The sequence below is a fragment of the Microtus ochrogaster genome, chromosome 8 (assembly GCF_000317375.1).
Source record: "Microtus ochrogaster isolate Prairie Vole_2 chromosome 8, MicOch1.0, whole genome shotgun sequence".
NCBI lineage: Eukaryota > Metazoa > Chordata > Mammalia > Rodentia > Cricetidae > Microtus > Microtus ochrogaster.
In genome coordinates this window covers 56591838-56616950 of record NC_022015.1, presented here as the reverse complement: position 1 = coordinate 56616950, position 25113 = coordinate 56591838, and the positions used below count along the sequence as shown (strand labels likewise).

Sequence of the window (25113 nt, the reverse complement as noted above, 5' to 3'; positions counted from 1 at the left end):
TTTTTTCAAAGTGTTGACTGAGCCTTTGTATGTTAAATAGTTTACACTGTTGGTTGTTTAAACTGCACTATAGACAAGTTTGTACTTGCTGTCACCACGTCTTTGGTAACTTACAAAATGGTTGGGAGCAAAGCAAAGCTGCTGGGACCAGGCAGGATGTCTGTGACTCCTGATAACATGTCCTCTTACCCCCTAATTCTGCGTGTACGTGGACAACTTCACCTCTCTGGGCCTGGTTTCAGACCTGTGGAACTGAAGTGATAATACCACATTATTTGTAAGGTTTTTATGAAGATGAAATAGGTTAAAATATTTGCAAAGCCCTTAGAGGAGTGCTTTGTTCATCAAGGCGTTCGTTTCTGTAGTGTGTCTGCATGTTTTATGTGAACTTCCACGTTCTTGATCTTGAACATCAGCCAGCACTGCACTCCTGAACTTACCACACATCGTATTGGGGTGTAGATGATTAGGGGTTGTGCTGCTGGTGGCACTGCTGTCGTTCATTCAAATTGTACTGCTGCTGAAATTATTTATGATTCTGAGACATTTTGGAGAATGATTGACAGAAAATAACCACGAGTAATGGGTCTACCTGTGAATTTTTAATGAGGTATCCAGTACTGGGGGTGGGACTACACTGCAGCTGTCCTTGTTCTGATGAGGTAGAACCTGCTGGGACCAGTGCATCATCTTGCTATAGAGCCTGGAAATTCATAAGCTACTCTCAGTCGTGATGACACTAAACCACACTAAACATCTTAGCATTGTTGAAAGATAAACTTGATTTATGGCAGATTATATTTAGTAAAAACCATTTCACTTGTTTAGATGATCTTAAGTTACCTGTCTTTGTGTTGCTGTTTCGCTAGATCTGACTGTCTTCCCTTCTGTTTGCAGGGAAGCTGTGATTAAGCACTCACTGGTTCATAAAGTATTCTTGGACTTTTTTACCTTTGCACCCCCAAAACTTCGATCGGTAAGTCCTGGTTTCTGTCTTTGAATCAGTGCAAAGCCGGCGTGGTGGCACACACTTGAGATTTGGCGCTTTTGTACACACGGTTCCTTTCTCCCTTAGAAACCCCCTAAATAATGCACTGAACAGATCTGCCAAATCTCTTTATTTCCAGCCTTCCCCTCCCCCAGGAAAGGAATAGAATTGACCCTAGTTTTATTAATGGCCCTCAATTTCTACATTTTAGTTACAATCCAGGGAGTGTCCTCTAGCTAATCTAATCTAAAAGGCAGCCTACATTGGAGGATTCCTCAGTGTTCCAGTAATTTAAATTTAAGAAAAAAATGCCCTCTTAAAGGTTAAGGGAGGATACTTAGTGTGAAACCAAATGGCCCATGAAAGCCTGGACCTTACCTGATGGAAGGCAGAGGACCAGTGAAGGTAATTGCACTGCCCTTGGAGTCAGCAGTGGGAATACAGATGAGAGCTCGTGCTTTACTTCCCGATTTGCTCATCTCGTCTCATCTAGCTGTGCCCTGTTGTCCATTGGTTCTCGTTTTCTAATCACGAGAGCTGACGAAGATAACACATCTTATATCTTTTAACATATATGCCTAGTACACATTCCTGGGGATTTTGAAGCCCTCCGATTAGCATGTAGAATAATTTCTCTGCAGCCTACCCACCCTCCAGCCCCCCAACCTTGTGGCCAGAAGGGCGGCATTTGCTCTCCTAGGATCTTCCTGCTTTCCTACAGAGCCCAGGATCTTGGAGTTTTTGTGCTAAGAGTGTTTTGGTGACAGTGGAAGGCAGCATTCAGTCATAGCAAACATCTGGAGTGGACATAAAGTGACAAGACCTTCTCTGGAGATCTTGGAAACACAATTGGAACCTGTGTTACCTCCCACACCAGTTACCTTCCAGCCCAACAGCTTTTATTAATTCTTTGAGATTTTCATGTATATATATCATGTGTTTTGATCTTATTAATCCTCATTCCTTCCAGATCCATGCCCCCAATTCCTTGCCATCTTTTTTTTTTTTTTTTTTTTTTTAATAACCCACATACATTCACAGTTTTGGAGCCATCTCCTGACCATACTATTAAAGATTGTCTCCCTCCCCTATAAGCCATCAGCTGTCAATAGCTCTTCGGCTCAGGGTGCCCGGCTTGAATGTTGACTGGCAGTAGCTGCTGCTGTGGGTTCATGGAAGCAGTGGTCTGTCCAGTCCAGTCCAGTCCAGTCCAGTCCAGTCCAGTCCAGTCCAGAGACTGTTTGCCTTGTGTCTCCTAGAATCTTCCTCCCCACCCTTCCACAATATCCCCTTAGCCTTGAGGGGAGGAGCTCTGGTTTATATACCCCATTACAGTAGAGCACTTCGGGAGAAATTCTTGAAGTTCAGATATACGACCCGAAATCTGGTCTTGAGATTCATCCTGGGAGCGGGCAGTACCCTAGGGTGAAGTGCAGCCCTTTTACTTTCCAGACTTTGGATAAGTTTTCCCAATAGAAAATTTTAATTCAGAAGCCCTATAGCGATTGGGTTCCAGAGCTCATTTATATCCTGGGTGCTCAGACTTTGGAAATAAGAAATGGTGTTTTTCCTCTTCACTTTTTACAAAATGGTTATCTTTGAGTAAAGGTTAAATGTTAGCACAGAGATTTCATTGAGAAATATTATTTAAGTGTTTGGTGCACAAGTCATCTGACTTGTAGAGGTGATCCGGTCCTGTGGTAAACTAAACCACAGATACTTGGGTCAGAATGAGTTTTGATTGTGTTTGTTATGCTCACATGTGGGAGAGCGTGTTCTTTTCCCAGCTGTTCTGTTAAACACTGCCTTAGAACCACAACTCTGGCTCCTGTTTCTGTATTCATTGAAATATATCGCACATCACCTGTGAGTACTTTACAACTAGATGTAAGAGGAAATTGGTTATGTTGTTTATTAGAAATTACTATGAGCTGCATTTGCTGCTTTTGTTGGAAAAGAATGTGTCTAGAAAGAGGCTGGCTGTAGGATTGAGACCTGCAGTGTTCGCTGCCTGGGGTTCCTCTGCATTCTCTGCCTTGCATTCTCTAGGAATTAATTGAAGCCATCCGGGAAGCAGTGGTATACCTGGCCCACACACACGATGGCGCCAGAGTGGCCATGCACTGCTTGTGGCATGGTACACCCAAGGTAAGTCAGAGCCATGCCTTACCTGTACTCTGGACTTGATCTTCAAGCTTTGAGTCAGTCGGCTTTAGTCTTACTTTGTTCAACTTTGGTTCCCAGTTGTACAGAAGTGTCATCTTCTGGGAGCTGTATCTTAGGGCCTCCCGGGGCTTCACTGAAAGCTAAGGAAGAAATCCTCCAGTTAGGTGACACATTTATACTCAGCTTCGGCTTACACGGGTCTGAGGACCCATGTTCTCTTCTTTCACTCTTCGTTTAATGGTCATATTGAGAATGGGAGGAAGGCAGAGATAATTAATAATTAACTGCACCATATGTGTGTCCTGTGTGGTTTAAATACTCTGAGGAAAAGGTGAACATCCATCTAGATCATAGAATTTCGCATATTTCTTCTGTTAAATGTTAGTTGTGTTTTATCTACCTTTTACTTACTGCAAATGTAAGTATTGCACAAACATATATTAATACAGCTGTATGTTAGATTCTTGAAGGCATATCAGACATTGGAAGAGAGGTAGTTATAAAGGTGCCTTCACTTGGTTTGCCTGTGCCTTAGAATTTCATGGTTCCATATTTGTGCCAAAATGAGTGGATATAAACTGAAAATTATATAATTCTTTTTTTTTTTTAAAGATTTATTTATTAAGCATACAATGTACTGCTGGCAAGGAAGTCACCAGGTCTCATTACAGATGGCTGTGAGCCACCATGTGGTTGCTGGGAATTGAACTTGGGACCTCTGGAAGAGCAGCCAGTGCTCTTACCCTCTGAGCCATCTCTCCAGCCCTATATAATTCTTTATAGGTGTTCTGGTTTACCCCGCACCATTTTCCATTCTGCTTCATAAACTGGTTTTTTTCACTAACAAAGAGATGATGCTGATGAAGATGTAAATAATATAATAATAATATGTAAATATTAACTTTGCAGTCAGCTTAGTCTACAATTAAAAGTTGATTGAGGCACTTTTTCCTTTTTAAGGACAGGAAAGTGATTGTGAAGACAATGAAGACCTACGTGGAAAAAGTGGCCAACGTAAGTACGACAGAATCACATTCATCAAGTCTAGCAGTGCCTATTGGAGAAAGCGGAAAAACTACAGGAAATTGTTTACATTTGTTTATCACATCTTTTCTACCCATTTTTTAGGTTAATTTGAACAAAATGGAGTTCATACTATAGTTCTCTCTCTACATGTGAATTGTTTGTATGTATGTATGTGTGTCTCGCTAGAGATCAAAGAGAGGAGTTCATATGTTCTAGGCAGGTACCCTGTCTGTGCACTACACCCCAGGCCCTGTTTGGTGGTGGTCTATAAAGACTGATCATTTGTACCTGTTTTGTACCTGTCTTCAGCCTTGTTCACTAAGTACGGTATTACTGCTGCCTATTTAAGCCTTAGATATCTAATTAAATAATGTCAGGTTGTAGTTCAGAAACTTAACATTGGTTTTTCTACCACCAAAACCTTAATAAATTAAAAATGGTCTGTTTTCTTGTTATAAATTTATGGTATGGTCATGAAAAAGTTGAGCTATTAAGTATTTTATCTTTTGGAATCTGCTGAAGGATTAGCATTAGATACCAGAGGTTTTGTTGGTGGTGGTTGTTTTGTTTCTTTTCTAAACTAGGATGTTTGTAGCTGGGCAGCAGCGCAGTGGATAAAGGACTTAACCTTGAGTCTGGCTCTGCACACGCACACACAGGCAGTCTCACCCACATACACGTGCATTACCATCCACACTGTGATGCAAATAATAGAAATCTTTGTGTGTGGAAATGTTGAATGATTTTTCCATGCTAGCAATGCAAAGTAATGCTAAACCTAGGTTATATGTGGCAGTGAATGTGATTTTGATTATATAATTCAGTAAATTTATCAATTACTGGTGAGTTGAAACTACTCTTCTGTTCAACCTTTTCCTTTAAAAAAAAAATCCGATGAGATCAACTAGATTTGTCAAATTCTTACTTCAGCTAGTTGTTTAGGCCAAGGATAGATGCTGTGTGGACCAGGTGGTTTTCTGTGGCTGGGAATGATGGGAAGAATTAGTATCCAACTGTTTGGTAGACCACTGACTTCTGGGAATGGAAATGTGGTTTTTTTCCCAGCTTGTGATATACAAGAATGTTTTATTCACAGTTAAGTTTGTGTGACATTTAATTGAAATACTTAAATTTGGAATTGAGTAAAAATGGGTTGTTAATAGAAAGTTCTATGTAAACTGTATTAGTAAGGTATTTTCTAAATAATAAATTAGATTTTTTTATTTTAAATTTTGATTACATGAGGTAATTGGCCAATTCATTTTTTGAGATCCTTTCCGAGTTTGGCATTGTGGTAGTAACAGACCTAGCAATCTGACATCTGTAATTTAAGAATTACTTCTGAGAGAGAAGGTAAACAAACAGAACTTAATAGATTTGAGCTGTCAGTTATTTAGAATTCCAGATGTTATTGTTCAGTTTTGAGGTTTTTATACTTTTATTTTACTATTCCAGTCTTTAAAATTTTATTGAGACTTCTTTCAGTCCTGGTATTAGGTCTGTCTTAGTGCCTTGAACAGAATTATTGTGGAGTGTTTATGGTAGTTTTAAATCAAGGTGGTGTTTGCTGGTTTCTGGGTTTCCGCTCCAGAGAGAAGCATTGTTCAGTGTCTAGATGTGATTGTGGGATTGCCTGTTGCTCCCCTGTGTAATTAATATGGGCTGATTGCCGACTTCAGTAGAGATGACCATTGCTCTTTGTTCAGTGTGATGGTGCCTTTAAAAGATGGTACCGCAGCGTCTGCATTTTAAATTGAGTTGTGGTCCAACTTCTGTATTCATACAGAAATGCCTTGCTTGCAGTTTGTTGTGCTGTGCCTGCCTGACAGTGGAAACAAGGAGTTTTTGATGTGTTCCATCACATGGCTGTACCATGATTTGCTTAGTCAGTCCTTTCTGTTGGAATCTTGAATTGTTTTTAGAGTCCTTAAATTATGAATTATATATATATGTATATATATGTATCTATATATATATCAGTTGCTATATGTATGTCTGTGCATGTATGTATGTGGAAGCATGTCTAGGGTAAATCCCTAGAGCTAAAATTGCTAGATGAGAACATACATGCATGTTGTATTTTGTATATTGCCAATTGCTTTCCAAAGAAGAAAACCACTTTATGTTCTAACCAGCGTGAAGATGCCTGCTTTCCCCCAAAAGTTAAACTCAGAGGTGATTGTAGACAGAGTGTGTTTGTGAATGCCCCTTTCTACTCTTACAAGCAGTGATTTTTATCTACTTCTTGGGGCCATTATGGTGTATATAGTTGGTGTACTTTTTGTTGTGTGTGGATTTAGGGAAGTTTCCTTTTTTGTTTGTTTTTTTGTTTTGAAACTTGTGGATTTTTGCTGTTTAAGAAGAAACCAACCGTGTAGCCTCTAGAACTCAAGTGTGTAGATTGGGGGTGTTCTCGAACATATAGAAGTCTTCTGGTCTCCCTCTAATAAATACCTAAAGGTGTCATAAGTTATAGGGATGTACCACAGTACCTAGCTCTTATCCTATTTTTGTTTTGACTATTTGGTTTTAAATATCTATAGATATAGCTATTTTCTTTCTATCTTTCTTTTTTTTTCTTTCTTTCTTTTTTTCTTTTTTTTTTGTTTTTTGTTTTTTGGTTTTTTTTTTTTTTTGAGACAGGGTTTCTCTGGTTTTGGAGCCTGTCCTGGAACTAGCTCTTGTAGACCAGGCTGGCCTCGAACTCACAGAGATCCACCTGCCTCTGCCTCCCAAGTGCTGGGATTAAAGGCATGTGCCACCACTGCCCGACTAATTTTTTTTTTTTTTTTGGTATTTTGTGACAAGGTTTCTCTGTAGCTTTGGAGCCTGTCCTGGAACTAGCTCTTGTAGACCAGGCTGGCCTCGAACTCACAGAGATCCACCTGCCTCTGCCTCCCAAGTGCTGGGATTAAAGGCATGTGCCACCACTGCCCGACTAATTTTTTTTTTTTTTTGGTATTTTGTGACAAGGTTTCTCTGTAGCTTTGGTGCCTGTTCTATAGCTATATTTTCAAAGAAATTCAACAATGTACAATAAAAGCAATTGGACAAACAAATAAAATAATTTTTAGTCCTTTGACCCAGGGGTGACTATGTTTTGCCTTCTAGAATTTTCTGTGTATGTACAGAAAATTTATAAATATGTATATATTCATAATTTTATGAATATATGTGTATATTTTATGATGTATATTTATGTGTGTGTATATAAATATTCCTGAGATTAGCCATTTCTCTTTTTTTTTTTTGGTAATTTGAATAGTTCCTGTATGTAGTTGTATGCACATGCCTTCCTCCCCCAATTAATCCTTCATTTAATTGTCTCATTTAAAATTTTGAAGTAGCCATTCATTAATTGGATGTTTGTCCTATTTGACAAGTATGCTTTTCTGTTTCTTTTCTTTTTTGCTAAATCAACTTTATCTCATTAATTAGGTGGTTCTTTTGAGTGGTTTTGACTCACCTTGTTTGCATAAGGTTGGACAGACTATCGTGTAGGCTCTGTGGGTAGAGTGTGTAAGAGGAAAATTTTGTTTTATATCACTATGTCATGATAGCATAGACCAGGCTGCACACAAATTCAGAGATCTGTCTGCCCCTGAGATGCTGGGATTAAAAGCATATGCTGTCATACCTGGCTTTCTAGGTTTGCTGTTACTTTATCTTGTTTTTTTTTTTGTTTTTTTTGTATTTAGTTGTTTAGTTTCTGTGTTGGAGATGGGTGCTGGGCACATATGTGGAGGTCAGAGGACAACTTTGGAAAGTCTGTTCTCTTCTTCCACCATTCAGGTTCTGGGGCTTGAATTCGGGTCATCAGGCTTGGCAGCAAGCGCCTTTACCCACAAGACTGGTTCACCAGTCCACCATACAATTGTTTTTAACCCTTTCTGTCTCCCCATTCTTACAGGGCCAGTACTCGCACTTGGTTTTACTGGCAGCATTTGATTGTATTGATGATACTAAGCTTGTGAAGCAGATAATCATATCAGTAAGTAATTGGGATGGGCTGGGGTTGGTCACATCGGCCAGTGGCCAGTGCTGGAGTTTAATTTCACATGTTATGTAAACTCTTTGACTTGTGCTTTTGTCCATGTTGACTGTGACTTTAGTTGCCTTAGTTGTGTCTTATTTTACAGACTTGCTCTGTTCCTGTATGCATCCCAACCTTGTAACTGGATAGTAATTGTTTTAAAGACCAAAATGGCCATGGTTACAACATGACTTGACATTTTTACCTGACTTTGGATTAAGGTTGCATTGAATTTTTTTTTTTTTTTAAGCAAAGCAGTGCTTGGATATGATTGGTAATTATTTGGTGATTGCCTTGTTTAGTGATTCTACAATTTAATACACTTGCTGTGGGCAAGCAGCCTCTGCACAGCTGTCCAGTTCATCTGTCCCTATGTGCTTGGCTAAGCTGCTAGTGGAGAACACCTAAAACCCATTCAGCTGTGCTTGTGACACCCTTAACAAAAGCTTCTGTTAAAATCGGTGTCCTAACTGCCTTCTTACCTCTTAGCGATTGCTCAGGTCTAATACAGTGACCATAAGGTGGTAATGCTTGAGTAAACGTCTTCATCCCTGCCCTTGACTTCAGAACTCTAGGCAGAGCTGCCCCAAAGTAGACATGGTGGTGGCAACTGGGTGTCTCCTTCTCTCTCTGACCTTCCTGCTCTCGTTCTGATTCTCTGAGCCTGCCTTCTGTGTAGTATGCACAAGTTTTGGCTCGACAAGGGAGAGATTGCCAAACTAGGGACAAGAAATCTCAGTATTGGTAGCAATGACCAAAATTGGAAATGTTTTTAAAACTGATTAGTTTTGCAAGCACATATTGTTAACCAGGAAGTCCCATGCACCCTTGTGTTTGTATGTGGAGTCTTGGAGAAATTGTCCTGACAAGTGAGACTCCTACAGAGTCCGTGGAGCAAAGCCTGTGGTCAGGTGGGGGTGCTGTGGCCTCTCTAGTCTGACAGGGTGAGGGTAGCTGACTGCTTACAGAGTTTATCCCTAATAGAAGGGGGGAGGGGGAAGCTTCCTAGACGGCAGCTGGAAAGCCCAGTTGCGGGTTTCTCATGCCCTCGCTGCCACCTTCCAGCTCCATTCTTGACTCTTCTTGAAGTGGTGGTGACTTTTGGGGGAATGGGATTGTGGGAAGAAACAAGTTGGCAAGACTTTGTGTCACAGACTGAATATTTTGACATGTTCCTTGTGACTTTAGGACCCTTTTGACTCCAATCACTAGTGATTGTTTTTCATTCCTGTGACAGAGATGTGAGGCCGTAGAATCGGCTATGAATAAAGCTGTTCTGTGAAAATGGAAACTGGCTGGCCTGTTGAAAGTTTGCTTTGTGTAATATTTCACAAAAACGAAAATGTGCCTTGCCGCTCCAAATGCATCTCAAGGGAAACAAGTGCCCCTCAGGACTTGCCAGATTTATCTGCTGGGTTAGTCTTTTCCAACCATTTGTCTCTCTTCAAGTTACCGTTGAAGCCATTTTCGTTTCTTGCACTTATCTGTTTGAGGTCCACAGCTGTGGAACCCACATTCCTGAAGGCGAACTGGAGGCAGCTCTCATGGACGCGCCTCTCGCTGACAAATGCTCCACCTTTCTGTGTATCATTAAACCCCGGAGTTAGTGATAAAGTTGTGACATGTTCATTGCTCTTGTATTTTCCCACCCATCCACCACAGGATTCAGTTGCGGTGCTTTTTAAAAATTACCAGGAAAGTTGAGCATTGCCAAGCACTCCACTTAGGGTATCCGTGCTTCCCAGAATGTCAAGTTGGAATCTCAACCTGGTCAGCTGTACCTTTCTTTGACCTTTCAAAATAAACTCAAGCTGTCGCCCACCTGCTTTCCTCCCCAGAATGAACATACTTCCAAAGGAAACGATTCCATTTATTCTCATGTGCTTTGGCTAGTTTCATGGCAGCTTTGCTAAGAAAGGGATGGGTACCTGGTCATTTGCTGTTTGGGAATGAAGAAGTATTGATGCATATTTTAAATGCCATATCTTTAACAAATAATTTAAGTTACTAAGAATAATATGCCAACTACTTAGTCTTCTATCATTTGACACAAATCAGTAAAACCTGGCTCATTGTAATGGCTCACACCTATAATCCCACCACTTGAGAGGCCAACAAACCTGGAGGATGGGCCAGCCTGGCTCAATAGTGAGATTTATTTATTATTCATTTATTCATTTATTTATTGTGAAGAGCTAGATGGTAATTACTTTAGGCCTTATGGGCCATATATGGTTTGTCTTGTTTATACTTTTAAAGAATGCTTTGCAGTGTAAAATGGGAAGGAAAAGAAAAAGCATTCTTAGCTTGATGGGTGTGTAGAACGTGAACACAGACAGGATTTGCCCTGTAGAGCATAATTTTCCCACCTTTGTGTGTTGCATTTATTTTCAGTGACTAGTAGGAAGTAGTCTGCTAGTGAATGTACTGAAGTCTGTAGTTTTTATATTCATGGTGCTGATTAGTATTTCTTATACTCTTAAAAACTAGAGGGTGAAGGCAGGAGAATAGGAAGTTCAAGGTTACCCTTGGTCACAAAGCAACTTGAGGTCAGCTTAGGGTACATAAGACTCTATCACAAAAACAGAAAGCAAACCCTTTCTGGAGGAGGGGGCGTGTAGTTGATGTCAGAGCACCTCGAAAGCACATGAGAGACTTGACTCAGTCCCTTACCACCGCAAACCAGAAGCAAACAAACAATGACAAAAACAGGAACACCCCAGAAATTGTTTTTCCTTTTTATTGGCTTTTGCTATTCCATAGAATTCTTATCACATATATGGGTATTCTGGTTTCATTTCTGTAGCTGTGAAACTTTAAAAACAAAACAACAACCTTGGGGAAGAAGGTTTTATTTGGCTTACAATTGACCCTCCTAATGGAGAAGTCAGGTCAGGCATTAAATATCGCATACACAGTCAAGGACAGACAGAGGAAACACATGGATTCTTGCTTGTTGGCTGGAGTTTTCTTTATACTGGTCAGTACCCCTTCCTAGGGAATAGAGCTTCCCACAGTGAACTGGGATTTCCTGCATCAGTTACCAGGCAAGATGATTCACCTACAGTCATGCTGAGAGGTCAACCTATTCCTGATAATTCCCCAGTGAGACTCTTCTCAGATGATCCTAGGTTGTACCAAACTGATAGTCAACACTAACCAGTAGAGTACTGTGAGTGACTCTTTCCCACCCAGGCTCTAAGAAAACCCAGTGTGGCTAGGTGTTCTCTTCAGAGTAATTGGTCTTACCAAAGTGTCAGGTTGAAATCATAGGCTGATGATCATTCTTTGTTTCCTATGGCCAAATGCCAGGTAGTGCGCCCTGCTCCCTCAGCCACATCTGCCTCTCACTTGACTTTTTCCTTTGGTTATTTTCATTCATTTTTTAGCAGTTAGCTGTGATCTGACAGAACTTATAAACTCAGAAATGCCCACAGAGCAGATGCTTACATGAGTGAGATAGGCTAGGTGTTCAGTAAAGAGGGAGGGAGTCGAGAATGGAGAGAATACATCATGCCCTTAGTGCAGCCAAAGATGTGGCCTCTGCATAAAGTCCTGTCTTTACAGTACTTGGCTTCCTAGTAATCTGACCTCACTCAACTGTCTAGTACTTAAGTCTCTCCTATTATTTTTAACTTTCTATTAATTCTCTTGCTTATTCTACTAGATTTTAGCTCCCTGTGACTAGTTTCATCATTCCCATATATGTCCTATTATAGCAGTGTGTTTACTACAGGCTCAAGTCTCAAGTTTCTGTTGCTTGTTTCTGCCCTTATGGAAAATGTGGACACGTTTCCTGTATGCACCTTTGTTTTGAACTACTAGCCCTCTTAAGAATGCCATGGAGCCTGGACATGGGTAGAGCAAATGAACTGAATGTGTCTATGCATAGATGTTGTGCACAGACTGCGCCATGAAAGTAGTCCTTGTGGGGGGGGGGCTGTCAGTGGAGTCCACTGTGGTGGCTCTTCATTATGCCATGAGAAAGATGTCAGTTCATGGTACACTGAGGGCATACTAAAGGTTCCCTGTGTTGGAGTCATAAACCATCTCATTATTGAAAGCATGGATAATAATGCTACTTTAAGACTTGTTTACTTTGAGATAATGAAAAGAACTCCACACCCTATAATGAATTCTGCATTTTTCTGGTGTGATTGAAATTATGGATGCATTTTAGATGGTTAGACCTATTTCTGCAAGCCTTCATGTGTGTGTGGAAATCATGTGTGACCTTGGGTTCAGAAGTGATTCAGAGAGCTGGATGAGGAGCCAGCTGTAGTTCTGGAAGCTAGTTATGAGGGGGATTATTTAGCGCTAAGCGGTGTCTGGTTCCATTTCAACATGTAGCCAGTGCGAGCGCCTGTCATTGGGTATCAGACGGATGTGGACTGGTGCAGAAAGCTGAGGGAAGCCTGGGGTTTTATCAACGAACACGAGAGTCTGAGTTGTGCTGTATTCTGAGCCATGGATGACTGACTTTTAGTTTAGCCCTGTATACTACTAAAATCATTATTTAGTAATGAATGGTGGTTTGGTTGTTTGGGTTGATTTGGTTTGGTTTTTAAGGACAGACTAGGGACTGGAGCAGTGGCTTTGTTCCATGGCTAAGAGCACTGGCTACTTTCCCAGAAGATCCAGGTTCAATACCCAGAACTTACATAGCAGCTCAGAACTCTCTGTAACTCTAATCGCAGGGGATCTGATACCCTTTTCTGGCTCCTGTGGGTATATCATGCATGTTGTACACAGACATGAATGTAGACAAAACACCCGTACACACAATAAAAACATTTTTTTTAATTGTTTAAAAAAATAACAATCCTGAGTTTATGTCATCTTGGGAGGGTCTCTTCCTTTATGAGGACGGTGTATGCTTCCTTTGGATATGACAGCTTTTCAGTCAAGGTCAGGAGTAGTCAGATCTCTGCTTCTGATCCTGACCTGTAAACATAGCTAGTGGATGACCGCACTCTGATTGTACGACACCTGTTTCTCACTATAGTAAACAGCCTTGGTTTGCTATATTAGCAGCCCAGCTGAGCCTGTATCAACTTCCTACTCCACAGGGCAGCTTCCTCTCTCCTGTCCCAGCAGGGAAGTTCTGAGGCCTGTGCCTCATCAAGGCTCATGCTACACAGAGTGCTCCTGCAAAGTGACCCTCGTCTGCTCCGATCACAGCAGGTGCTGTCCTTAGTAACAGCAGTCCAGATACTCCTCCTCATGAGTGGAGATAGCTCTTCCAAGCTCTTAAAGTCCTTGGGTTTGATCCATTAATACGAACAGGTTATTCACTAATGACAGCCACAGTAGATAATTCACTATGTTCTGAATGTAATTCTTGGAGTTTTGATAAGACATGTCAGAATTAACTTCACATTTGCTAGTAAGTGCGCGGAGGGAAATAGCCAAGGTTGTGTTGCTCGTTCCCATCAAATCCCATCTGAACTTGGAATGTAAATAGTGCTGCAAGGGTGCTTTTTGTTTGTTAATTGTATAGGAAATCATCAGTTCCCTGCCCAGCATAGTAAATGACAAATACGGGAGGAAAGTCCTGTTGTACTTGCTGAGTCCCAGAGATCCCGCCCACACGGTTCCAGAAATCATCGAGCTTCTGCAGAAGGGTGATGGCAATGCACACAGGTAACTGGCGGCTGATAGCTTGACCCCTTGTTCCTCTGCCTGGGTGCTTGATTCTTTGTGAGGGATGTATGCACCAAGAAGTTTCTGTACGCTCATCCCTCTCTCCCTCTATTTCTCTAAAACTTCTTAGTGAATTCCCTGTTATGCATGAGAGTTTGGTGGTCTCAGACCATACCTTGAAAGGAAATGGCAGTGTCAGACTGAAGGTCCCCCTGAGCAGACCTGGCACCCAGTAGTGTGTATTTTGATTTTTTTTTGTTTTGCTTTACTTTCAAGGCTCCTGGCATCATGTGTTTTAATGTCTTGAGAGCAGAGTCTATGAAGTACTCTGAACACGTCCTGTCTTGCATGTTGATTTGTTATTACCTGGTTTAAGACTGCCTGGATTTGGGAGGGTTGTTTGTCTGTAGTGTAGAAAGCAACTTCCTTTATTGAAGTCCTGTTCCTTGCCAGGCAGTGTTGAGATCATGACAATGGAAAGATGCCCAGTCTGCAGCCTTCACTCCCTCACTGTCCGCATCCTCAGCAGGATAGACAGTTACAGTAGTGGGTAGCCCAGGTTGGGATAAGCTCCTAGAGGGTTGTGATAACAAGATCTGCCATTTATCTTACCACCTCATTCATCATATTCCGACAGTAAGAAAGACACCGCCATCCGCCGGCGTGAGCTCTTAGAATCCATCTCCCCAGCTTTGCTAAACCACCTGCAAGGACATGCGCAAGAGGTGGTGCTGGACAGGTCTGCGTGTGTGTTGGTGTCTGACATCCTGGGATCTGCTACTGGAGATGTTCAGCCTGCCATGGATGCCATCGCCAGTTTGGCAGCTGTGGAACTGCATCCTGGTGGCAAGGACGGAGAGGTGATGTACAGTTGATTATAGTACAGGCAGCAGAGCCACGGGGCCTGCAGAAGCCGCAGTCATGGACACTACAGAGTGTTAGCAGTAATGCCAGTAGCACATTCAAACAGACCAGAGCGCCATAGTGCCTGTCCTTCTCAGAAATGCAGTGATTCTATACTGCCTGAAGTCACGTGCTATGCCTCTTAAACATCTGTGACTGGCCCTTTATTACCTTTCCAAAATAGTCCATGCTTGCTGTTGTAACTGCTTCCTGCAGTGTGAAATGCTGTCCTTTTCTCTATTGCCTGTGCTTCATCAGTACAAGGCTAACACATCCCGGGGCCCACAGTTCTCTGTGAAATCTTTCCTGATTTTGACTCATTAAAAACCTGTTCAGCTTGATGCATACCTACAAACCGTAGACTTGAGAGACAGAGGCAGGAGGAATAAGAGCTCAAAGTTATTTGTCCTCTGCTACCTATGGAGACCAGGGCCTGCCTGAGCTGGATGAGACTCTCTAACAATATACTTGCTCATTCTGATCACTCTTGCTTGTATTTTCTTGGACATGGTGTGATTCTGCATTGCATCTTAAGGTCACTGATTACATTAAGTGCTAACTAGCACCCCAAAAGCTTGCCTTTTGGAAGGCACACTGTTTGAATATTAATTATTTAAGTTAATATTGAAACAAAAACTATGAAGGAAAATTGAGTTTGGTGGGATTGTGTAAGACCCAGCTTGTCCCCAGGTAGCCTTCCTGGAAACAGAAAAGCCAAACTGAACCCTGAAGGCTTAGCAGCTCAGGCAAGAATAGTAGAAAGAGGCATGTGGGCTGTGGGGAGGGTCCTGCAGCCTGAGGAAGGGAGAGCTACTGAGCCCAAGACTCCCACTTGAAAATAGCCAACAAACAAGAGGAAGGCAGAGGCCGGATCACACAGGGCCTTTGTCCTGTGCTGGCTTGTAAGCACGCAGAGCTCAGAACTAGCTGATTCTAGGGAATGACCAGTTTTTGAAGCTTTGACCTCTGCTGTCACTCAGTCTGACAAAAGCCTTTATGTGCTAAATAGAATAACCTTTCATTATGATCCCTGGCATCGCTCAAGGATATAAAGTAAGCTGTTCGAGTTCTCAGCCTTTCATTCATTAATCGAAAAAGCAATAAATCTGTCAGAAATGCTTAAAAAGATACTCCCTGCCCTTAGAGTTTGGAATCCATTAGAGAGACAGCATGCACGTCACTTTTATGCATGCCTTTATGTTAGCTGAACGCTAACATCTGCATTTTAGTTCAGTTCCAGAGACTTGAAACTAGTAGTCTGTCTAGTTCTGATCAGCAGTCCATGGGCTGCAAATAATGGGTGCTGTCGTAGCACCATGAAGTCATCACAATGCAGAGGTGCTGCTGCACTGGGCAGAGTCTGCCTCCCCTGCTCAGCTCTTCTCTGCCATCTTCCTGTGTGCTGTGTCCTAGTCATAGCCAACTTCCACAGCCTCAGCATCTCTTCACAGTGGGGCCTTTTCTTGGCTGGAAGATGGTCTCCAGGCGACTTTCCTGCCCTGTCATTGCTAGAATTGGTTTGAGTCAATCTGCTTCCAGACCAATCTCTGGCAGAGTGACAGGATGCCTGGATCTGCTTACAGTCATTGAGGATGTGGCCCTTAAAAACACAGCCTTGTCACACCTTTGTTCCCAGCGCTTGGGATCACACACTTTTAATCCCAGTACTAGGGAGGTGGAGACAGGAGTGATGGTTGGGTGGAGAGGAAATTAAGTCAGGAGGAGACAGCATCTTAGGCTGAGGGCTTGTAGAGACAGGATACCCCCTTCGGTGTGAGGATTTCATAGAGGTAAGAACTAGAGGCTGGCTGCTCTGCTTCGCTGATCTTTGGGCTTTCACCTCCTGGGGGGAATAAAGAACACAGCCTTTAGAGGAAACAGGCTAGGGGCTGTCAGTTGAGTAAACAGTCCCGCGCATTCTCACAGCAGTTACTCTTTCCATCTCTTTTCTTCTAGCCTTGTGTCAAGTCTGGCACTCAGCAATGCTTAATGCCCACATGCATTTGATTCTGAATAAAAAGAATGAGTATTGAGTGCCTGGCGTGCTACTGACATGTAGATGGGAAGAGCAAGCTCAGGCCCCTGGCTTCCTGGAGCAAATCAGACAAATGTGTGATGAAATGTTGCTCTCAGTGAGCGCTTATTACTTTTCATACTAAATGAGTGAGGGGAGACTGCTGTTACTGTGAGAACAGCTGGTAAGGCCAGCAAGTAAGCTGCAGATGTTTTCATGGCCTGCTCACTAGGTCATGGTAGTGAATGGTATTTAAACACTATGTAGTGTTCTTCCAGGAGGTGTATTTGTATTTCACATCAGTGTATTGCCGTAGGAAGAGTTGGTAGGTTCACCTGATTTGTAAAGCATTGTGTGGTACTGTTCAAACAGAAACTCAGCTAATCGCTGAACTACCTTGCAGGGGCTGAGATCTCCCACATAGCTGTGCTTGTGGCACCCTGGGAATGTGATGGGTTTTCTGGATAAAGGTTTCTTTAACCGTGAAACTTAACTGCATCCATGTCTATCCATGGGGTAGAGATAGGCTCATGGGCCAGAGAGGGATGGCAGCTTTTGAAATAACACGGTTCGGGTTCTCTTGTAGCTGCATGTTGCTGAGCATCCTGCAGGACATCTCGTTCTCAAATGGTTAATAGAGCAAGATAAAAAGAGGAAAGAAAATGGAAGAGAAGGTAGGGTGTGTGGCTTATCTTTGGAATTTCTGCATTTCTGGACTTTATACTGGTCATTTAGGTCCCGGTGGGATTTGCTAAGTGTGTGAAAATCAAGCCTGTGAGAAGGTAATGATTAAATGTCAAGGGCTGGGCTGCAGCGCATTGGTGGACTGCTTTCCAGCCATACTGTTTGAACTGTTACAGCAGCTGAAAGGGGTGGCAGGTTATGAATTTGTTTTTGAGACCACCTGTAGTGCTGTGGCTGGCTGGGCCATTCATGTAGGGCAGCACCATCATAAGGTCATGGCTTGGGACTGTTTTTAGATCCAGTTTTTAGATAAGATGCTTCTAGTATTCAAGTATAATATGGAGTTGAAGCAACCCTTTCATTATTAAAAACAAAAAAAAGTCTATGCATAGTTTAAATGAGTTAGACAAGTTGTTAGTGTCCAAAGGATTTCCTAATGATTTTTCCATAATAAAAATGCTAGAAGTCCTCAAAGATGGCTGTTGGCTTGGAGTGGTTGTCACTTTCAAGCACAAATGAGTGTGTCTGTCTCTCTGGTTTTGTATTGCTATGTGACAAACTACCTCAGAGCTTAGGGAGTCTCTGAGCAGTCATTTGGGGTTTGGTGGAGCTTGCCTCTGTCTGCCTTTCAGGGCAAACAGTTGGATGTTGGAGCATAGCACTGTGACTGTAGCTCACTCACAAAATGGTCAGTCTTAGCTTGGAGCCAGCAGCCTCACTTCCTCTTCCTAGACCGCTGGCACACATGGTGGTTCTTTTTTAATTTTTTGTTTGTGGCACATATGTGTGTGAGTATAGACACGTGTGTGTCATGGCACGTGTGGAGGCCAGGTGAGGCTATCTGGCCATTGTGCTTCTAGGGATTCTCCTGTTTCTACCTCTCATCTCACCTAGGAACATTGAAATTATAGGAGTGAGTATATAATAATAACCTCCTCCGCATTACATAGGTCCTAGGAATTTGAGCTCAGGTTCTCAATGCTTATGCAGTAAGTAAGTGCTGTGCCCGCTGATTGGGTCTTAGACTGAGCATCCCAAGGAAACAATGCACACGTATGCTTATGCCTCATGGTTAATCCTCAAAAGTCAGCCCGTGTTACTTTTACCATGTTCTCTCTGTCTGGACAGTGAGGCTACCTGAGTCTTTGGAAGACTTAGAGTCCACCCTTAATGGGGGACTGGTAGCATCTAGAAATAAGTGCACACAGTGTAGAACATGTTTCGATCACCTCACTGGCTGATTGCTGCCCCTGCTTACCGTGAAGAGCTAGGTGGGCTCCGTGAGTATCTTTGGCTTCATTATTATGCATGGTACCTACTTGGGATTTTTGCCTTCAACATAGGCCACCTTTTCCTCCATCAGTCACTAGAACTGACTGAGAGTGAGTTGCACATAGAACACACAGTGAATAAGATGCTTGCCTCAGACTTTAGAGCCAGGACCACAGGCATAATTAATTATTTTTGATATACAGCCATGCAAGCATCATAGAGAGAAATTGCCATGACTAACCCACATGGTCATTCTTTAGCCACTAACCACATTATCAGTTCCTTCCAGTTAAACTTTTCTACATCAGGGGGACCGATTTTGGCCACATGTGAAGTAGCACTGTCAAACATTTACTTCCTGAGTAGGTCAAGGTTGAATCATTAAATATTACAAAGAAATGTAGATGTGACCAAATGAGCTTTTTAAAATAATTTGCAGAGCCGGGCGATGGTGGCGCATGCCTTTAATCCCAGCACTTGGGAGGCAGAGGCACGCGGATCTCTGTGAGTTCGAGACCAGCCTGGTCTACAGAGCTAGTGCCAGGACAGGCTCCAAAGCCACAGAGAAACCCTGTCTTGAAAAACCAAAAAAAAAAAAAAAAAAAAAAAATTTCCTTGGGTAATTACTGCCAAAAATTTGCATCAGAATTACAAAATTGTACTAAATCTGTGCTAGCATTTTAGTGGTTTTAGGTGAGGGTTATTTTTAACTTTTCTGCTGAAACATTTGTAACTTAGGACATTGAGATGCGGGTTGGGAGTGTGCATGTCCTTACTGAGTCCCCGTCTATGTTGCAGGCTGTTTTGCAAAGACCCTTGTAGAGCACGTTGGCATGAAGAACCTCAAGTCCTGGGCCAGCATCAACCGAGGCGCTATTATTCTTTCCAGGTCAGTGGGTAGTGCGTGCAGCACACACGCACACTCCTTTACCTTTGCTTCTTGGTCTAGGGTTTACTCCCAATAATGTGGGACTGTCCATCACTCATGGTCTAGACAAACATTCAAAGGTTCATGTAGGGGCTGGTGAGACACCAAGTTTGGCTACCAGAGTTGCATCTCCGAGACCCACAAGACAGGAGAGGAATACACCCCGAGTCGTCAGTCCCTGTACACACAGTGTGGCAAGGAGCCTTGTGCGCTCACACACAGACAGTAAACAGACATAACTTAAAACAAATGTAGCTCTTCAGTCCTCAGATTTAACTCATCTTTTGAGTGTCAGAGAGCACAGAATTTTGGCATTTACAGCGTACATAGTTTCATTAGATTTATAGTTTTGACAAAACACACTTACATTTTCTCTTAATGAGTAAGTTATATGCCTTTGGAAACGGTCGCAAAGCTCTTTAAGTCATGCCGAACTATACTGTTGTTTTTTTCATTGTCTTTAGGGATTCTGGAATTGGTAAAGGGTCTGTGAAATGAGATATGTAAATAGAGACCTTGCTTCTGATTGTTCTCTGGGCTAGGCTATGTTGAGTTTAAATTTCCAGGTCATTGTTAAAAATGCCCGCCTTATAACATCTGTGTGCTGTTTGAATCAGCTGCTGTTTTTCTTCTACTGTGTTGCTGCCCTAGTTTGATTCTCAGTTATTAAACTGGCCAAAAGCAGCTTCAAGGGGAAAGGGTTTATTTCACCTTACAACTCCCGTCCATTACTGAGGAAAGTCAGGGCGAAAGCTCAAGGAGGGACCTGGAGCAGAGACCACGGACAAATGCTGCTTGCCAGTCTGCTCCCAGTACCTTCTGCTACCTTTCTAACGCAGCCCGCCTGCCTAGTACTGGCACAGTTGCTGGGCCCTCCTCTGTAATTAACAGTTAAGAAAATGCCCCCATGGCCAGTCTGATGGAGGCAGTTCCTCAATAAGGTTTCTTTTTCCCCCTGGTAACTCTATAGTTTGCATCAAATTGACAGAACTAACCAGTACTTCTGCTAACAATGAGAAAACAGAGTCTGCCCTTTGAAGCTTCCACCTTCTTTGTGGAACTGTGCACTATATTGTGTGGTTTGTAAGCAATAGGTTAAAAACTCCAGCATACCATTGGTCTGCTGTACATAGCGAGAATTCAATTTTAGGTCACTCAGGGTCTTCGACTGCATGGGTACTACATGCAGATCAGGCTCTCTGTTTTTAGAGAAGTGAGTTCAAATTGCAGTGGATGTTAAAGAGCCAGAGCCCGTTTGCTGTGACAGGAAGTTTTTTGTCTTGCATCCCTTTACCAGGCGTTGGGAATGTTAACACCTACTGACATGCTTTCATTCTGCTCAGTGATGCCATGAAATTAGTGTGTAAAGAGTGCTCATTGGTCAGCACTCCGTGGGTTCATCACAGAAGAATGATCCAGTGTGCTTCTTGCGGAGCTCTGCCTGGAACTGTGTGGAGACACATGCAGTGTCGGACGTTCCAAACAGAGCTTGAACTGTTCTGTGGCTTTAAATGCAACCATCTTAATTTGCTGGGTACTTGAGTAGCGTTTGTTTGCCAAACTCTCTGCCTGTTTGCATTGTAGTTGAAGTGTGTGTTTTCTTTGAGGAATATATAATGCTGGGTTTGTCTGTTCACCACAGTCATTATTGAGTTACGGAAAGACCATTTTGGTTGGAAAGAGGAAAAAGCTTTGTATGCTGGCTGAGAAATAACTCTGTAGAGTTCTCTAGCACCTAAGAACTTAGGACCTAGTTAGTCTATCTCAGCTCCTGCCTACTGTGTGACTTGGGAAGTCATTGAGCTTTGCTGGGTTTTCTTGCTTATAAGACAAAAAGTTAATGATAATCTTAAATTTATTAAGAAAGCAAGGCATGTAGATGCATTTCATTGTGTCTGTGTTTAGCTGCTAACTTGTACTGATATTATGTACTATGTGGCCGTTTAGCCAAGGTGTTAACATAAAGACAAGTGACAGATCTATTTCAGGGCACTTTAGCTGTAGGATGCTGCTTGGTCCTGCTCACACACCTTCCTCTTTGTGGACATAATGGAAGTCACTGGCACTAGGGACTTTTGAAAATGTCAAGTAATCTCTTTCTAGACTGTTTCAGAGGTTGACATTTAAATGTGATCCTAAAGAACGTGGGCCTGGTGGCCCACAGTCTGGTGCCTGTAACCCAGCTTTGTTTAATGGCTCACATTATTGAGTATTTACTAAGTATCAAGCTCTACCTTAAAAAGCAGCCCTTTGGGAACTGGGGGCCTGCCTCAGTGGCTGAGCATGGGCTTAGCCTAAGTGCAGCTCAGTGACTAGATGTGGGCTTGCTATGAGTATGGCTTAGTGGTGAGTGTAGGCTTAGCATGAGTGTGGCTCAGTCTTGGGTATGGGATAGCAGGAGTGCAGCTCAGTCTTGAGTGTGGAAGAGAGGGAGTGCGGCTCAGTCTTGAGTGTGGGATAGGGGGAGTGCTGCTCAGTCTTGAGTGTGGCCTTAGTGTGAGTGTGTCTTAGTGTGTTGAGTGTGGGCTTAGTGTGAATGTGGCTTAGCTTGGCACCAGAGTGCAGCCTTGAAATGCACATTATCAGTGGTGGAATTTGTACCCAGTATGTGCAAGAACCTGGATGAGAAGGTGAGTTGTGTCTCCTGTTCTCCAGACCAGGAGACTGAGTCGTAGACAGTCAGCATGCTCTGGGTTGTGTGGTTAGTAAAGCCCTTCACTTCCACAGCACAGGTGTGGAGTTCAGTGACAGGTGTTGTAGGTGTGGAGTTCAGTGACGTGGTCACTAACCCTCGCTTTCTTCCATGATTTGCCCGCCACATGTGTTCACTGGGGTGAGTTCACAGTGTTCCTTGGCTGTCTCTATGCCTGTGGCGCCGTAGTGTCAGCAAGCGAATAAAGCCTGTGGTCTTGCTTTTCAGCGGTTGCCCAGGTAGGACGGTAGCCTGCTCTGAGCCACTGTTCTGTCTCTGTGGCCTGATACCCATGACCAAGGCAGCTAATAAAAGAAAAGTTTCTGGGGCAGTGGGGCTTGTTTATAGTTTCAGGAGGTAAGTCGGTGAGCACCATGGCAGTAGAGGGGCAGATGGGACACTGGAGCAGTAGCTGAGCGCTTACTTCTGTTCCAGAAGCAGGAGGCAGAGAGATTGAGCAAGTTTGGGTCTGGTGTGTGCTTTTGAAACCCCAAAGGTTACACATCCTGATCCTTCCCAAACAGTTCTACCAACTGGGATCCAAACTTTGAAATCTATGAGCCTGTGGGGTCCATGCTCATTCAAACCGCCACACCTGCCAAACCATTTAAGGAAGTGAATGGCCTCTTGTCTCGGTGACTCCACCCACAAGATTAAAAAGCCTTTCCGTAGTTTAAGAATGTAGTCTGTTGGCTCTCATTTATTTGGTGAATTTTAAATTTTTTTCAACTCCATTTCGTTGTTAGTTGTTAGGTGTGGGTATCTGCACGTACATACATGCCACAGCACACATGTCCTGGTCAGGGAGCAAATTGCAGGAGTCAGTTCTCTTTCTGCCTCTGGTTCCAGAGATGGAGCTCAGGTCCTCCGGACTGGTAAGAAGCGGGAGCCTCTACCTGCTGAGTCATCTCACTGGGCTCATCCAATGAATTTTAAAAAAATCAGTGTAAAACACTGTGTGTAGATCGCTGCAGGAGATGACCGAACAATGGCTTGGTTACGCTGTCCATATGGTGGTGTTGCAGGTTCAGCACTTTGATGACATTTAATTTTGTCAAACCTTTTCCTTTGTCTAGCCTTCTTCAGAGCTGTGACCAGGAAGTTGTAAACAAAGTGAAAGCTGGACTCAAAAGCCTGATTCCAACGTTGGAAAAAAACAAAAGCACCAGCAGAGGAGTGGAAACTCTGCTGGAGAAGCTGACCGCATAGGCGTGCTGGTCGAGCAAGCTGAGGCCCGCTTCCATGGAGAAGGGCAGATCCCCATACTCATAACTGGACACTCTGTACATGCATTCTTTGTTAAAGGACCTATTTATATAAAATTGTTTCTGAAAGAGACTTTTTGTTTGATACCAGCTGTGTCATCCGTCAGGCCGAGTACTGCCCAGATCACCTGGCGGTGTGACTTTAGACTGCTGTGATTGATGGGCCTGGGTGTGTGCGGTGTGCTTGAATGGCTTGGCTTAGGAGAGGAGCCAGCTGCAGTCTGAGAAGGCTTCCTGGAAAAGGTGGACTTTTGAGGACCTCTTTGACGAAAGAAGGAAGGGCATGAGAAAGCTCCGTGGTTGTGTGTGGCAGGAACAGTAATGTGAACTGCCCTTGGCGGCAGCCTGTGCCTGGGAACAGCTTCTCTGGCTGCTGTGCAGACTGAGTTCAGGCGGGTTACCTTTGAAAGCTGCTCTGGTAAGTTCAGGGGGCCACGTGCTAAAGGAATTAGACCTTGGATCATTGCTAAGGTCGAGGTCTCTGGGAAAGTCTTACCTCTGGATTTCGGCCTACAGAGTAAATACCTTGTGGTGGAGCATTCTCCCTTGGGGCAGCCCCTAAAATATCATAGGCCTTAGGGTGAGTAAGGGCTAGTGTGCTAGAGTGTAGAGGTCTGGGGGGTGATCAGCTGGCTCTCGGCAGTGAGGCTGGAGAAGGGCTGTAGACCGCTGAGGCTCATGTAGCAGGCATTACAGTCCAGAGCCTCGTCCTTCCTCCAGATGGTCTGATGGGTAGTTATGGCCCCTGGGGAGCTAGCTGTGCCGTACCTGCCCCTACTTCAGGGTCCCAGGACTACTAGTGTGGCATCTGGGACTCTCCTGCTGGGGTAGATTAAGGCCTTTCCAAAGGCTTAGCACCTGTCGCAACTGGTTGGATTCTCAGGGCATCTGAGCATGGACTGAGAAGGTAAATGGGGAAAAGACAGTTTGATTTTACTTCTGTCTGATTAATATATCATTGTTGGATTTGAGTTCTCTGTAGAAAGGGCCACTCAGAGAGATGGAGATGCTCCATGTTTCATCCTTAGAAGTGAAAAGTACATGTGTAATTTTAAAAAGCATTTTTGTGTAGCTTGTAACAAAAACAGCCATCTCCTAAGCCCCAAACTCACACTTCTCATAATAACTTGCAATCTTAGCTCTGGCAGATTCTAAATATGCTTTCTATTATGTATTTGAATATATACATGTTATATACTTCTGACATCATACTGCAGAAAATACATGCTGTGAACTTCCATTCCCCCTCCCTCACCCCAGTGCAGCTGCATCTGATACAAGGGTTCTATGTAGATTGTTGAGTTGGATTATGACATACGGAGCTGCTATTTTGTACTCACTGCCATTTTACTTTTCCTGTAATTAGTCACTGTCAGTATATTTCATTTCCTTGGGTTTTTACATCCCTATTACCAGATACCCTCCCCCAAAACTTTTTACCAGAATCCCTTACACCTCTTCTCTTCTCTTCTCTTCTCTTCTCTTCTCTTCTCTTCTCT

General features: G+C 43.1%; 1 protein-coding gene across 3 annotated transcripts in view; it reads left to right on the top strand.

Moving 5' to 3' along the window:
* Pum3 (pumilio RNA binding family member 3) overlaps positions 1–23687 on the top strand; it is a 35101-nt gene extending 11414 nt beyond the window's left edge. For 2 of the 3 annotated variants that reach the window (XM_005352102.1, XM_026781466.1), the window contains exons 10-18: positions 898–976; positions 3038–3136; positions 4115–4168; positions 8091–8171; positions 13714–13856; positions 14494–14716; positions 17360–17447; positions 19528–19618; positions 23426–23687. In XM_005352102.1, the coding sequence (XP_005352159.1) occupies positions 898–976; positions 3038–3136; positions 4115–4168; positions 8091–8171; positions 13714–13856; positions 14494–14716; positions 17360–17447; positions 19528–19618; positions 23426–23558 (991 nt within the window). In that variant the 3' untranslated portion in view covers positions 23559–23687. The remainder of the gene's footprint in view (positions 1–897; positions 977–3037; positions 3137–4114; positions 4169–8090; positions 8172–13713; positions 13857–14493; positions 14717–17359; positions 17448–19527; positions 19619–23425) is intronic. The other variant, XR_003377295.1, reaches the window with a different exon arrangement.
* The last annotated feature ends 1426 nt before the right edge of the window (positions 23688–25113 follow it).